This window comes from Astyanax mexicanus, chromosome 9 (assembly GCF_023375975.1).
Source record: "Astyanax mexicanus isolate ESR-SI-001 chromosome 9, AstMex3_surface, whole genome shotgun sequence".
NCBI classification, from domain to species: Eukaryota; Metazoa; Chordata; class Actinopteri; order Characiformes; family Acestrorhamphidae; genus Astyanax; species Astyanax mexicanus.
In genome coordinates, this window is record NC_064416.1 from 42,706,456 (window position 1) to 42,723,518 (window position 17,063).

A 17,063-nucleotide genomic window follows, 5' to 3' on the forward strand; every position below is an offset into this window, starting at 1 on the left:
CAAAGATTTGTAGACCACATTTCCATGACTTCTACAAAATTCTTTGTTTTGTTTTGTTTTCTAAAACCTATTCAGGCCTGGAAATTACTATTTTTAAATTACATGACTTTTCCAGGTTTTTCATGACTGCACAAACCCTGTCATTTATTACCAATTAAATTCTAAGGCTTGTTATTAATAATAACTACATGCACTACATTCCAAAAAAGGAATAAGGAATATACCTCTATATATGCTTTCCAAAAGCTTTTTTAAACATTCAAAAGCCATACGATTTGTTCATTAAATATTCCAGAGTGCATGCACTCATACCTGGACCTGGCGAAAAATTCCAGGGATGAACTCATCCAGATATTTGACGTGCCATACGAGGAAGGATCCGTCGACAGGGTGGATGGTGAACAGCATGTCAGGGCTCTTGTTCCATTCCAAGGTGAGCGCCTCCATCTTGCGGTCAAGAAGGACAGAGGGCTGAGGCATGCTGCTGCTGGAGCCGGGGGACGAGGCCTTGGTGCTGCCCTCCTGTTCACCCTCTTCGTGCTCAGATGCCTTGTCAGACATTTCATCCAGATCTGCAACAGGTGAAATACAGTTTATATTCAGACTGTAACATTCTGCAACAATAAATCATATCAAATTTAGCAGAATTAAGCAGTAATTAGAATTAACAAAAAATTAAGAGAACACTTATGATGAGTTTCTTTGATTTCACCAAATTGAAAACCAACAAGCCATCAAACCACCAAACTGAACTGCTTGTATTTTTGCACCAGGAGTTGCATAAAGTTATCCAAAAGCAGTGTGTAAGACTGGTGGGGGACAACATGCCAAGAAAACTGTTATTAAAAACCAGGGTTAATATATATATATATATATATATAATAACTTTATGAATATGAACTTGTTTTCTTTGCATTATTTAGGGTATGAAGCTCTGCGTCTTTGTTATTTCAGCCAATTTTTATTTTCTGCAAATAAATGCTCTAAATGAAAATATTTTTATTTGGAATTTGGGAGAAATGTTGTCTGTAGTTTATAGAATAAAACAACAATGTTCATTTTACTCAAATGTATATCTATAAATAGCAAAATCAGAGAAACTGATTTAGAAACTGAAGTGACCTCTTAATTTTATTGACTTTTTTAAAGCTCTATATGCCAGAGACTTAGATATGGTTAACAGCAAACCAAAACAAATGTATATAATGCATCTCATCGTTCTGAAAACAAACAAATAGAATAAAAACATTAGAAGGTAGTGTTATTGAATTACAGAATTACAAGCGATTAAAAAAAACAAGTGATTACAAAGTAATAATGTTCAGAGAACATTTTAATTTATGCTGTTTCATTTAATTTATGCTTACAGCTCCTGCTATTGTAAATGTTTGCAAAGTACAATCTGATAAATCACACAAGATTGGGTGCATTCTTTTATTAGTTAAATAGTTTTATATTCTAGCAATATTTGATAACAAAATTACATAAAAGCACTCAATAATGGCTTAAATTAAAATACATTGAAAGCACTTTTTCTGATGATTTATTCATTTTTATTACAGTATTAAATATTACCGCACTTAAATAGTTGTAATAACAAAAAAAACTTTGTCTGAGGCGCAGAGTGGTCCAGAGTTTTAAAGCGCTGCCACTATGATCAGAAGATCCCGGTCATGCAGCTTGCCATCAGCTGCCGGAACTCTGAGAGAGCACAATTCGCCTTGCTCTCTGGGTGGGCATATGGCGCTTTTTATCCTCATCACTTTTAGGGTGATGTCAATCAGAACCTAGTCGCTGCGCTTTTCTCCGAGCACGCTGTGATGCTACATCGGCAGCGGCATAATTTAAAATAAATCTATATAAAATAACAATGTCCTCAAACCAAGGCAGTTGGTAAGCAATGATACTAGTTTGTTTGATACTAGAACTGATTGTGAGTGTGTGCATGTATATACCAAAGTCAAACTTGGCAGTGCCCTCCTGTCGAAGTTCTTCTGCATTGTGCTCGAGATGCTGCTCTGAGAACTTCCTCAGCTGCTGCATGAACTGATCCATCGAGGACGTGAAGCTCAGGTCTTTATTATTCAACCAGTGCACCACAAACCCCCCACTGCCATCAGTAGGAGAAAACAGTCCTGAACCAGCCAGCGCCGCCGGGATATCTAACAAGATACAGACAGAGAAAGAGAGACAGAGAAGATAAACACATTACATATAATATATACATACACGTGTGAGGAAGAGAATAAATAATTTGGAATACTTTCACAAAAGATCAAAATTTTAGGAAGTAGAGATCAGGCAGACCTGTTTTTTCTCTTTTATATCGCTCCCTCCCACACCAGTGAAAAATTATCATTTGTCTCACACCCATCTGCAATGCAGACATTTTGGCCTGGTCCCAACTTCATTATTTCTGCACCATTTTAGCACAATAATTTACAATTCACGCGTAGTTCTTGTAATTGGTTGCTTTGCATATATTTCGAATTAGTTTATTACTTTCTAACTGATTAATTTACTAATTAATTGATGCTTTTCTTTAAATATACAAATACTAATTAAATAAGCACAGTTATTACTGCATGATTATTATCATTGTTTATGCATTATTTTTATTGTGCCTGATATGCATGATTTTTCTAGGTATATGTTGTCCTGCTTCTGGCAAAAGGACTGTCTAACTCTTGCACCATTTTAAAAGTCAAATTAAATGCTTTTTAAGACCACAATAAATATAATTTAAGAGCCAAAAATGTAGTCATAATTTCTTTAGTTTTTTCCCCCACTAATGTTAGCTAGCTTTCCTCCATCCTTAGTTCTATTTCTGGTAACATTAGCTAGTTTGCATAAGCTAGCTAAAGTTAGTTTGTTAGCTAGCTTGCTGCTTACGTTAGTGTGTTAGCTAATTTGCCGCTAATGTTAGCTAGCTTTCCAATAACCTTAGTTCTATCCCTGGTAACACTAGCTAGCTTATATAAGCTAGCTAAAGTTAGTTTGTTAGCTAGCTTGCTGGTAACGTTAGTATGTTAGCTAATTTGCCTCTAATGTTAGCTTTCCGTTAACCTTAGTTCTATCCCTGGTAACGTTAGCTAGCTTGCTTTAGCTAGCTTAAGTTAGTATGTTAGCAAGCTCGCTGATAAAGTTAGTATGTTAGCTAGCTTGCCACCAAAGTAAATATGTTAGCTAACATGCCATTAATGTTAGCTAGGTCTCCGGTAATCGTAGTTCTCTCGCCAGATTAGATGTTTACAATAGGCCACTGTGTTTTCCCACCTGCATTAAATGCATCATCTGAAAATGTAATACCAACAGCAAATTTAAGACAGTTTAAGACCTTAATTACCCATATTTTAATTTAAGATATTTTAAGACTTTTTAAGGACCGGCAGGAACACTGTAACTACTTACCCCCGCAAATTACTGAAATTTTGTTCTGTGCTACAAGATATTGTAAATCTCAGTCAAAAAAGGGGGTGCTGATATTTATATGTAGGCACACTTTATTTTACTGCACGTTAGAATTAATTAAAAATAAAATTCTAACATACTAGTCCTATGCAACGTCAAGGATATAAAATAATTTTGGGATGTCAGCAACCGGAATTGTTTGGCAGAAATTGGCAAACAAAAAGCATATTTGGTGTTTGTTTTTGAAGCAAACAATGATTACATTATTTTCACACAGGCTGATGTCCTGCATTGAAGTGTAGACAGAACTCAAACTTTTTTGTGGTGACAATGTGTTCTGTACAGTTTGCTGTTTATTGTGAATATAGAGGTTTGTGTTAGCTCTGCTGAATTTATGTAGTAATAGCTACACTCTGTTTTAGCTGTAATATGTATGAGCACTCTTAAGAGGGATATCCAGTTAGTCGTGTTAAAAGTATTAAAAGTCTTAACCCTTTCACAAATATGAGTTTGAGTCAAAAATAAAGAAAAGAGGGGAGGAAAAAAAACAACAGACTTTCAAAGTAGAGCTAAGCCTAGCCTAGCATCTTCAGAGACATCATGGGAACAAGTTTGCCTGGAAAGGTTAATGTGGATTCTAGTTCCACCTTGTTATCTACAATTGACAACACTATTTTTTCCCAAAACAATGGTCCATTTCTGTTATAGATGTATCTACTTTGGGCAAATACTGTATATATAAGTGTGGTTACCTGTATTGGGGTTGATGCTGGCCGAGATGTGGAAGTGGCACAGGGCACTGGCGTGGTGTGTGATGTGCCGGTGTGTTTCATGTGAGCCGAGCTGGCTAGGCAGCAGCTCTGTATGAGCCACCAGTGCAGAGGATCTCCTCCGACCCCGTCTCAGCTGCTTCAGGTGGTGGATTGACTGGAAACATTAAAAAAAAACCACAAATCACATGAACAGACATATTCAATACAAATCTGGGACAACTTGCCTTTCTAAACATTTAACTATGTTTACTTCATTGGCTTTTGACAACTGACAACACCAAAGCTTTAAGTTTATTTAGAGGAAAACAATCTTAAACATAAAAATCAGTATAAGAATCAGTAACGTGTCATTATTTTATTAGGCAAGTTAATTAAGGCACCAAGTTTGATCCGTACTTCCGTCATAATCTGCCCCGCCCAACACACTGATTCTCTCTCTCTCTCTATTTCTCTCTCTAATTCTCTCTCTCTCTATTTCTCTCTCTAATTCTCTCTCTCTATTTCTCTCCCTCTATTTATCTCTCTCTCTCTCTCTATTTCTCTCCCTCTATTTCTCCCTCTCTCTATTTCTCTCTCTCTATTTTTCTCCCTCTATTTCTCTATATCTCTCTCTTTCTCTTCCTCTATTTCTCCCTCTTTAATTCTCTCCCTCTCTCTATTTCTCTCTCTCTATTTCTCTCTCTCTATTTCTCTCTCTCTATTTCTCTCTCTCTATTTCTCTCCCTTTATATATTTCTCTCTATATATATATTTCTCTCTCTATATATATTTCTCTCTCTCTCCATTTCTCTCCCTCTATTTCTCTCAATTTGAATTCTTTATTCCAGCACCCTACTTTGATTTGATCTACTATTATTTTAATTAACACTACTTATATACAGTAATTGCATTTTACATTTGCTACATCAATTATTTTATTTACATTTAAATATCCACTACAAAAATTTGCATCTGAAGAAAAACAAATGTGATTTATCGCAGTTATTCACAGAATTCTGTTGTGATTAATCAGATTTTTTTTTTTATTGATTGACACCACTAGTAGAACCCCTTTTGGGAACCAACACTGTCCAATACTTATTAGAAAATTTCTTCATGATAAGAGAAGTGTTCTTCTCCCTGTGCCTGACCTCCAGAGCATGCTGGATCTTGTCCTTCTGGCCACTGTGGGGCAGAGAGGAACTGACGCTGGTGCTGTTCTCCGTGATCTGACCCCCCAGCAGGCTGTCCTCCGGCAGCAGCGTCTCACTCCACAGCCGACAGATACCATCCACACAAGAGGTCAGCAGCACGTTACACACAGACCCCCTGCAGCACAGTTAAAATACACACTTAGTTTAACACTCAGAGACACAGAACAAACAGAACGCACACACAAATAAGTAAGAATTAACCCTCCATATATTAAAAAGAAGTGTTAGGCGATATGACCTCAAATGAAGATTACAATTAATTGACATTTACCTCTACTGCGATTAAGGAACGATTATTTTAATAAACAACATAATGACTTTTGGAGTTCTACTCCAGGTTGCATATTTTTTGTACTATAACCTGCACCATTATTGAACATCTATTTTCTGGTATTTTTTTATACACAAGGCGCACTGGATTATAAGGCCGATTATGTTAGACGAGTAAGGAACAGGGGAGTCACCATGTTTTCCTTCTAATTCAGCTAAGCTAAGTTAAAGCTGATGTCCGTTAGTTTTGGGATTTAGGGGATTTAGTGCCCTCTCTGGTGAGAATGGGTAATTGCACAGAACATGTGGAAGAATCACTTTAAACTGGGCGGGTGTGATGTGGTCTCCTTTCGAGCGGATGAATCTGAATCCAGGTTATGTTCAGTCAGAGATAGAGAAAGAGCGCTCAGTCAGAAACTTCACTTCGCTTCAATTCACGTCACAACTACACCCTCTGGTTTTACTATGAGTGAGTGAGCCCTTCTGAAGTCTCCATTGCTCTACCAGCTGTTACATTTACAACGTAACAAGAGAGCCACAGGGATGGTATTATAATGTTTTGCAAGAAGATATTAACTCCAGATTTGGGACCCTGTGGTTATCCACCATTTACAACCCAAGTTACATTTGTAACTAGCATTCTTTTATCCCAAAGTTTGGGGTGCCTGCATTTAGCTAGTCCAGAGATTCTTAACCTGACATACTTGGGCATGTACTTGCTGGTCTTCCTCCAGGAAAAGCCTGTAACTGTTCGAGGGTGAGCCAAGTAGACAAAGGAGAAATGCACCAAAGGAGCCTTCCTGTCCGGCACCTCTGGGATCACCATTGCAGACTTCCAGCCTGTAGTGGGGTACCACACCTTCAACAGACAGTCATCCTGATGGAAAGAGAGAGTGAGACAGCGAGAAAGAGAGAGAGAGCACGAGAGAGAGCAAAAGAGCGAAAGAGAAAGAGAGAGAGGGTCATATTTCAATGGTGTTTGGCAATAAAGTAATATGAACACAGCAGTAATGATTACTAAACTGATCTGAATGGAGAAAATGAGATACAAATGAAAGAGAAAGGATAGAGTTAGAAACAGGACCAGAGATACAAAAAATAAGTGTGTGAAGGTGGATCAAAATGGAGGCAGAACATGATAGTCAATGAAAATGATTCTCAAAATAATATAGCAAAAATTAAAAAATTGAGGTGTATATTCTCTATATCTTGCGTTCTACCCAGTTAAATAATCTACTGTAGCCTAAAATTTAGTGTAATTGTTTTTCCAATGAATAATCTTAATCTGATTAAAATTTTATTTCATCTTTCTTAGCAGATTAAAAAATACGATGAAAGTGCTATCACACATCCTTGAGAGAATTGATTGTGTCTTATTTCTGATTAAACTTGTAATATGTAATAATGAGCAGCGCTCATCTCCAACAGCGTTGTTCTGAATCACCTCATCCAGTGTGTGTGTGTGTGTGTGTGTGTGTGTGCGTGAGAGAAAGATTAAGAACTGCTCCTGGTGGGAAATCTTGCAGTTATAGTTTTTATTGCCACAAATATTGTGTGGAAAAGCTACAGTACACTGCACATTAGTTTGCCAGGGGCAGATAAACGAGATGAGAGTGAGTGCGTGTGAGCATAAAACCACTACCTTCCCCACGGTGGCAAAGTATTCCCCATCCGGAGACCATTTGATTACAAGCACAGCAGCAGCAGTCCTGCAAAATGCAAAAGAGAGAGAATAGCACATGTAAGAGATTGTGTTCTTACCCAACACCATCACACACCTATCTGTGCAGCTTCAGTTGTTTGCAGTAATAATAAGGAAAAGTAGGAAATATAGAAAAAATATGTCAAATGTACCAAGACCAAAATAAACTTCAGATGGTTTGGCTCAGATGGTGTCCAGCATGTGTGGCAACGCCAGTACTAAGATGAGGACTGGGGCTGCATAAGGGTTCCCTTTGGAAACTGGGCCGCATAGGATTTTTTTCAACACAATAATGACACCAAACACACCTCTAAGATGACAACTGCCTTGCAGAGGAAGCTAAAGGTAAAAGTGCTGGACTGGGCAAGTATGTTTCCAAACCTAAACCCAATCGAGAACCTTTGGGGCATCCTCAAGCAGAAAGTGGAGGAGGACATGGTGTGCAACATCAACCAGCTCCTTGATGTCATCATGGAGGAGTGGACGAGGATTTTAGTGGCAGCATGTGGGGCTCTAGTGAACTCCAGTCCCAAAAAATGATAAGGCAGTGCTAAATAATAAGAGTGGTCACACTCTTATTATATTGACACACTTTGGCCATTAATGACTGCGTGTTGAGTAGGGGTGTCACGATTCTCTAAATCCTCGATTCGATTTTATTTACGATTTTAGGGTCTCAATTCGATTCGTTTCTTGATTTTCTTTTTTCATTTTTTTTACAGCAGAGAGGCCTATGCCAGTTTTAGATTAGTCTATGGTCAGTCATTGGTTTGATTAATCAAATTTACAATATCTTATTTCAAAAGATGGGCTTGATATAAGTGATGCAAAGTGATACAAGTGATCTGTAATACACCACATTAGGCACTAATGGTCAAATTTAAATAATTTAATTAAGATATATATGTAATGCCATGTAGTGTTTGTTTTTGGTAGCAGCAGTGTGCACTATTAAAACGGCAATGTGCAACATAAAATAAATGAAAAAAAAAAATACAGGAACAGTCATGTACAAAGTAATATAACAAATAGAGCCTTAATAAACTGAACTCTATCCTACTATAACAGTTAAACACGAAATATAACAAAGATATATTATTAACTTTATCTGAGAAAGATGTTCCTTAAGGTATCAAAACTACTAAAAAAAAAAATTGAGGCTAGACATGTCCACATTCTCTGGAGAAAGAGCTGCTCTTTCAGCAGTCACATTGTCCGTGGCGTCGGCTACAGTGTGCTGCGCCATTTGCGTAGCGCATGTGCGTGCTCGCGTAGCTTAGAGGGAGGGATAGTCAATCCTCTTTTTGACTTCGAGGCTCGAGACCATGACATAATTTTGATCGATTTCGATGAAATATCGAAATCGTGACACCCCTGGTGTTGAGGTTTTACAGTTGGTAAACAGCATATTTACATTTCTATACCAGCTGTACACTGACTACTGTACATTGTGTCAAAGTGTCATATCTTCAAAATGAGAGGTGTATTTTACTTCAGTGAGGAACGGTATACACAAACTAACAAATCCCAATTTCAGTTGAGACGCAGTGTAAAATGTAAATAAAAAATGATAATACAATGATTTGCAAATCTTTTAGATCCATAAGCTTCAACGTATCCTGGAGGCAACACTACTATATCCCCCCCAAAAAAAATAATTATTCATAATTTGGGCCAGATATTTAGTGCATCCCATCCTGAGCAGCACAGAGGAAAAAGCTTCTGTGAATATTCACTCAGAGGCTCTAAATCCAGCCACAGCAGCAGTGAGCAGCAGCTTGGGTCAACATTCACTCATCTTTTCTCCTGGTTGCTCAGGGCACGCTCCCTGAAGGTTCTGCGTCACGCTCTGATTGGCTGCTGCTCTTCATTGCTTCATTTTTTTGTATGGAAAAGCTCTTTCTACGAGATTAACTGCAGGAATCATATTTGTTCTTTTTTTTCCTGTAGAATCTTTCATTCAGTAAAGATTTCTAAAGCTCCACACCTACCTAAACTCATCTTAACTAATATTCTAGCTCTAATAATGGGATAAATGGCTGGCTTCCAATTAGCTACTAGTTAGTTATTGAAGTTACTGTATGCTACATGTTGCTGTTCACAGCCTCTCTGTAACTCTAAATATTCGAGCTGCACTAAAAAAAAGAAAATCTTCGTCAGAAACCAAACAAAATGCAACATGTGGCGGAAGGTAGAATAAAGAGCCACTTTTTTCCAATAATGAATAACTGATTTTTTTTGTCTGTACAAAAAAAGAAGCAAAATTTTAGTCATACGTTTAGCTCAGGAGTGCTATTCTTCTTCGATATTTACTTCAGCTGTGCTTTTCTAGTCATGCATTTAGCCTTTAATCTAATGCTACTTAAAAAAAAAATACACAAACTAGTGTAATTTGCTTAACTTCAATATGAATCTGTTTCCAATGTTACTTAACTTGAAAGTGGTAAATGGTTTAGAGCTAATTCAGCATATATTTAGAGATATTTAGAGGTTATATAGCTCCTACTAGTCAGAACAGAAAGTGAAACTGTTAAGAGTTACATGTGTGTGTTTGTGTGTGCAGAAGGGTGGTTGTTGGGCAAGTCCAGAATTGCTTTACAATCCCACATCAGCTGATCATCTTTTTTCATTTCCTTTTTTTCAAAACCACAGACTGTGGCACAGCATTCCCATACAGTAACACGTGCCTGTGACACTATAGCTGACACTTCACACAACCCAAGCAGAGTCTAGTACAGTGGTTCTCATGCTTTTGATAAGCAGCTAAAGATGATACGCCAGATGCATTAACAAGAATATTAATGATCAATATCCATATCCCAAGTTTTCTATTTGTAAATACAGTAAATAAAAAAATATCTGATTAGCAAGCTCACACATTAGCTCTTCACCCTGATAACTATAGTACTTTAATTTTAACATCAGATACATGGATCCTAAAATAAAATTCTGTGGAACTTAGCAATTCCTAATAGTTTCTGCATCAGGAGGCATACTCAATTGACCAGATGTAATAATTAACAAACTGCAGATTACAAAAGCAGGCAATGCCCACACAGTAGCTGCAAAAGGTGGCAATTAAAAGTTTTAGTCACATGAAATGTGGTTAAGTTGGGTTAAGTGAGAATCACTGAGCTGGTATATAAAGCACAAACTGGGGCTGCTACGGTTCTTAAAAAAAAATATATATATTTTCAATTAAAATTTACAACTTGTTCATGGTTTGCATTGAAGCATTTTAAATTCTTACTACTTTCTCTAGACTGCAAAAAGAAAATATAAATAAATACAGATTTTTGCCTTCCCTTAATTGGATTAATTCAGAAAATAATAGATAGAAAAAAAAAAAAACCTCAGATTTTTAAGGTTTTCCACATTTTATTTCTGGATCCTTCAGTTGATACTGACTGGGAAGAACTCCAGTCTATGTAAAACCTTAGTATATGTTAATCTACATACTAGTGCATCTCAAAAAAAAGAATATCATTGTAAAGTTACTTTATTTTAGTAATTCAGTTCAAAATGTGAAACTCATATTATATAGATGTATTATACACACAGTGCGATCTATTTAAATGTTTATTTCTTTTATTTTTGATAATTATGGCTTACAGCCAATGAAAACCCAAGAATCAGAAATTAGAATATTATATGAGACCAATTGGTAATATTGGCAGTGTAGGCAGTGTGCCAAGTCCTCCTGTAAAATTAAATCCTCATCTCTATAAAAGTTGTCAGTAGCAGAGGGAAGAAGCATGACGTGCTGTAAGATTTTGTGGGAAAACAAAACTGCACTGACTTTAGACTTTATAATAAAACACAGTGGATCAACACCAGCAGATGACATGTCTCTCCAAAACATCACTGATTGGTGGAAACTTCACACTAAAACTCAAGCAGTTTGGACTGTGTGTCTCTCCACTCTTTCTCAAGACTCTGCTCCCTTGACTTACAAATAAAATGTAAAATTTGGTTTGGAGAGACACGTCATCTGCTGGTCTTAGTCCACTACAATAATATATTCCACATGGTACACAATTGAGCACTAGCATATTTAGTTTATTTAGTACAGCTTTTAGCACTAGCATATTCATATCCAAATAGCACACGCTTACTTAATAAAAAAAAAAAACAATAATAAATTAATAAATAAAAAATTCTTAATTCTTAATTGACTTACTTGCACTGCCAAACACATTTCCAGTCATTAAGGATGGGGTGTGGCTTATCATCAGTCAGTTGACCATCCTCTTCCTCCATGAGCGTGTCGCTGGAAGGTGGAGCCCAAAGCTGCAGCCGCTCAGTCGCCGCCAGTATACGGTTACCTACAGAGAGGGGATCCGTTATCGCATTGGTCACAAAACATACACACCGCATTGTTCACACACGTGCACGCACACACACATACATACGCACCCTCCTTCAACCTGGTAATTTACCCTGAACAATAAATTATCACTCATTAAAGCACAAGCACAGTGTGAGGTAGCAGGTCATCTCTAAGTGCTGTCACACCAAAGGGGGAAATTTTTCAAGCTTGTTTCTTTGACTGAATAAATCACTTTAACATGCTGAATCAGGTGTGCAGAAACAGAGGACAGAATACTGACATCCGCTCCTATTCTATACATAGTGACAACATTCTTTTTACAGGTACTTCTACATTAGAAGTTTCACTACAGAATTTAGTGAACTGAGTCAAACTGGCTCAGTGTGAAATGAACAATAGCAGAAACATGAGCACGAGTGTGAGAACTAAAGCTTAAATACTAAATGCTGCCAGAGTACTGGAAGTGAATGCATTGAATATTCAGACAATAGAAAAAAAAAACACATCAGAGGAAAATACAGGGAAGAACAAACAAGATATGAAATAAAACAGTGTGGGATTTCTATAGAGGAGCATGTTAATTCAGTCAGGTGAGGAACAGAAAGTGGAGCAAAGTCTAAGAGAAGGGGTGTAACGGTACATATATTCTTTACAATCAATCACAGTAAGGTGGTCAAAATTCAGTTTGGTTCGCACAATTGATTAGAAAATACACAATACAGGAAGTCTTTCTGTCTTTCACTGTACCTTTTTAATCTAAAATATCCAAAAACGCTACTCATTTCTGAAGTGTTTATCCATCTTAACTTACAGGCACCTCACAAAGACCAACTAAATTTGGTACCACTTTAAAATAAGACTACCTTTATAAAGGTTTATAAACGCTTTACAATTAGTTTATTAATGGTTACTTATTGGGTTGTAAATGCCTTAAAAATAATCAATAATCATTTATAACACATGCATCTAAAGGGCAACAATGACCTGTTGTTTGCCAAATAGTGAACCCACAGCCATCTGTATTGTTGCCCTATCTATGTATGTGTTATAACTGATTATTAATGATTTTAAGGCATTTACAACCTAATTACTAACCATTTATAAACTAATTGTAAACCAATTATAAACACTTTATAAAGATAGTCTTATTTTAAAGAGGTACCCCAAATTTTCTAAATATTGCGTTCAGTCCGAGGACTGAGCTTAAACCTTTCAAACACAAACAGCCGGTGGGATACAGCATATATTTATCTAGAAATAAATCCTACCGTTTCTAAAATTTGCAGCATTATGGCTCTCCAGTGAGGATCTGTGATTAATTGTGTAAAACAATAATAATCTCTCCTTCAAAGTTTCTTCTGTGACTCGTTTAGCGAGTTACTTCTCAATTTTCAGTCACACACCTGCATTCTAAAGTTTAATCCAGTGTCATCCTCAGATGTTTTGAATCATTAATTTAACCAAACCAAATATATTATTATTATGATCGAAAAACAGATTATCTTTTAGGCCATCATCGCCTAGAACTATAAGATGCACAATTGATTTTTGAGAAAACTAAAGTATTTTAAGTGCGCTTTATAGTCCAGAAAATATGGTAGTTAAATAACAGAGTTTCAGAGACACAGAATCTCATTTACAGACCCATTCATTCACTCACCTTGTGGATCCCAGGCCAGATTGTATGTCATTGCATTAAGCAAGAACTGCCCAGTCTTCTGCCACTGGTAGTTAAGTTGCTGTAATGTAAAAAACAAAAAAAAAACACACAATCAACAGAAAATATGTAATGCCAAAAAAAATCTCGGGATATCACGATACATTAAACACACACTTTCAGTCAAACACCCTAACTGAGGGATGTGAGCAGGCTAGATCAAAAGAGCGAGTGAGGCTGCAACCCTTCTGTTCTATAAATACACAGTCCCAAAAGGTACGGCTCTCTGTGATTTAATATGCAAACACATTACTTAAGCAGGCTGCAGCTGACGAGCTGGAATTTGGGGAAAATGGTTGATTAGTTACACTGCAGTGCACATAATGTTCAAAATGGGGCTGTCAACCTTAAAGCCTTAATGCACACAATAAATGTGGAATCAGTAACTTGTTATTTTTTTTTTATTAATTAAGGCACCAAGTCTGACAGTAACTCTCGCAGTATGTGCAGCGTTCACTACACAGATATCTGGGCTGCATGTCCCATTTAAAAGCACAGCTGAAGTGTTTCAGCGTTCTATGTTAAAGCAGCTTCACACGGCACAGATATACGAGCTGTAACACAGAATCTTCTCACTATATTTACTTGCTCCTGTGCCAGACAGCTCTGACCAATCAGAGGAGACAATGTGCTTGCGTGGTTTATTGGTGCGCATTTTAGTGTGTTTGCTTTTATATGGCTGTGTGAAACCAAACCAAACCAAACAGAGAAAGAAAACACTTTTATACATTTTTTTTTTTTTTACAAGTATATACAAATCATCATTATTATCATGCATACTCACCTTATGCCTCTTATTTGGGTTTGTAGAAATTGGTTCAAAAATGCAGACAGTGTTCCCATAGGATGCTGCAATCTGAAACCAACAACAGGGCACAGTTTAGACACAAACTCTGACTCATTTCATACTTAATCCCATATAAATGCATACTTACTAATGCTCCTAAGTGTTTATATGATGAAGTCACCATGTTGCACCATAAAGAAGAAACTCACAATGACGAGATTTAGAGTAAAAAACACTCACATGGACAGCCCTTTACACATGGAAGTACAGGTGAGAAGCATGTGGTCTAATGTAATATTGTATTATTTTACCCAAACAGGGCAGGTTACACAGGTCTCACTATAGGTGTACAGGGCATTTTTTACATTTTAGCAAAGCATTCTGGATTCTCTATGCGCCATTAACAGTGACACTGCAGTAAAAAAAAAACTACAAATTTTCTATTAACTATTCTAGATACTTCATCAACTCAACTCAACTCAACATCAACAACTGTTTGTTAGTTAATTTTTGTTAGTTAATATATCAGAAAATAAAGATAAAACCAGTTTGTTTGTTGTGAAAGTATCATAATATTTAGTTTTATAGCACAGATTATATATATATTTTTTAATTACGGTATTTTTTGGAGCAATAAAAATCATTTAATTTTTCCCAAAATCATCAGTGCCCCTTTTAATCCGGTGCTTCTTATGTATGAATTTTGCCACTCAGGTATTAAGAAGCAGTAAAGTCACTCTGCTAAAATACAGCATTATACAGGATTTTCAGTTTAGTTCTCCAGCACTGAGACTGGAGTAGCATTAGCATTAGCTGCTAACTGCTATTTCCCTGTTCAGAGATGAGCATTATCGGTCTGTAGCCTGCAGCTAACCCTGGCTAGTACTACTAGAGCAGCATTAGCATTACACGCTAACTGCAATAAGCGTTAGTTCTGAGATGAGTATAATTGTACTGTAGCCTGCAGCCTACCCAAGCTAGCTCTACTGTAGCAGCATTAGAACTAGCTAAGCACAAGCTCTTTAGCCATTCAGAGGTGAGTATAATCGGCCTGTAGCCAGCTGCTAACCCCAAGTAGCAATGCTGGAGCAACATTAGCATTAGCCGCTAACCATGCTAGCTCTTTCGCCGTTCATAGGTGAGCATATCGGACTATAGCAAGCACGTTTACCGTATGAAAACAAGCTACACGTAAAGAACCGCTAGCTAACATTGCCCTGGCTTACCGGAACACTCAGGGTTCCCTAGTGTAGTGCTGTCACACAGCATTGGACGGAAGTGCTTTACTTAACTAAGTTAGCTATCCCCCCACGACCACCCAAGCAAGACCTGCCCGAGTTAGACATTTTTATTGTGTCTCTTAAACTGTGCCTTGTGTAAAAAATAAAAAGTAAAAAAAAAAAAAGGTAAAAACTGAAAATAGACATTGATTGATAGTGTGCCTTATAATCTGGTGCGCCTTATAGTGCCAAAAATATGGTACATATAAAGATTGGTGACACAGTGGTTTATTTAGTATTCTGTTTAAACTCTGACCACTAGATAGTTGTACTCTGTCTTTAAAATCTTAAAAACTAGTTCTCATAAATAGTCAAATACATTTGACAGTTTTTTCAATATTATGATTTTTTTTTTTTTTTTTTACTTTAAAACCTAAAAATTGCAGCTTATTGTCCTGTTAACATGGTACAATATTTTTAATCGGAACCCCTATATTGTGATACAAATCTACTCCCGTCTTTACTCTTTAAATGTGAATGGATAGAAATGATAAAGTCAGACCTGGAGTTACATGTAAAATTGAAGAGAATGCAGAAGTCCCACTTACCCGTCCGAGTTGATGTGAGCATTCGACACAGCCCACCTGGATATTTCCATTTTGAGCTCCAGGTATGATCTGCACACACTCAAAATCACTGGCCAAGATCACTATATCACATCCTGAACCGTACGCCTACAGAGAGAGAACACACACACACACACACACACACACACACACATATATATATATGAAAGAGCATTAATAGGCTGAATAACTGGCATAAGCACAGAGTAAAAATAAAAACAATCCTGCACACACACTAACAATCCTGCACACACACACACACAGAAGCTGAGGATGCTGTCACAGGCCAGATGTGACTGCTATCGTGATGAAAGGAAAAGTTAATTAACACTTTAACTCCATAGGGAGATAGAGAGGCATTCACACTCACAGATCACTGAAGCAGGCAAACTAGCGCAAATGAAAAATTCAGAGAAAATACTGTCATTTTGGGTAAAATCACACACTAGATTTAGTTCTACTTTTTACCTGATCCTAACGGGCAGATGTCAAGAACCAACACATCGTTGCTGTTTGGGAGAAAGAATTCTCAAACTAGGTATCAGTTTGAATTAGGATGTAGTCTGGAATAACTTTCATGTCATCCAAAAATCTAGAACATGAATTGATTAATAATAAGATTATTCACATATGTTGTACATGACTCCTCTTCATGCTTTTCAGATGACACTCAGTGATAATAAGAATTGTAATAGATGTGGTATTTTTAGTGTTTGTTACTTTTTTCATTTTTTGGGGGGAATGTCCAGGTTTTGGAAGTCTTGGCACAAGAAGTAGGTACACAGCGCTGTCTCTGTGTCTGTGTGAGAGACAGGCTGCTGCCTGAGAAGCGGAGGGGGGGGGGGGGGGGGGTTGGGTAAACACGAGGAAACCTGGCCTCCATCCACATGGTTGGGCACGTGCTTGTAAAAGCACATGATGAAAGCTGGGCACCTCAGTCCAGCACAGTTTTGCGCAGATATTTCCAGTTACAGCTGAATTCATGCTTTTATTCCCAGAAAACCTCTTTTATTTACCTTTTCAAAAAACATTTA

General features: G+C 37.1%; 1 protein-coding gene across 7 annotated transcripts in view; it reads right to left on the reverse strand.

Moving 5' to 3' along the window:
- dmxl2 (Dmx-like 2) overlaps nucleotides 1-17,063 on the reverse strand; it is a 117,620-nt gene that overhangs the window by 80,264 nt on the left and 20,293 nt on the right. For all 7 annotated transcript variants that reach the window (XM_022687011.2, XM_022687010.2, XM_022687008.2 and 4 more), the window contains exons 2-11: nucleotides 16,012-16,137; nucleotides 14,181-14,252; nucleotides 13,340-13,418; nucleotides 11,530-11,674; nucleotides 7,290-7,356; nucleotides 6,352-6,524; nucleotides 5,315-5,492; nucleotides 4,164-4,338; nucleotides 1,956-2,162; nucleotides 313-572 (exon numbers count right to left, since the gene is read on the reverse strand). In XM_022687011.2, the coding sequence (XP_022542732.2) occupies nucleotides 313-572; nucleotides 1,956-2,162; nucleotides 4,164-4,338; nucleotides 5,315-5,492; nucleotides 6,352-6,524; nucleotides 7,290-7,356; nucleotides 11,530-11,674; nucleotides 13,340-13,418; nucleotides 14,181-14,252; nucleotides 16,012-16,137 (1,482 nt within the window). The remainder of the gene's footprint in view (nucleotides 1-312; nucleotides 573-1,955; nucleotides 2,163-4,163; nucleotides 4,339-5,314; nucleotides 5,493-6,351; nucleotides 6,525-7,289; nucleotides 7,357-11,529; nucleotides 11,675-13,339; nucleotides 13,419-14,180; nucleotides 14,253-16,011; nucleotides 16,138-17,063) is intronic.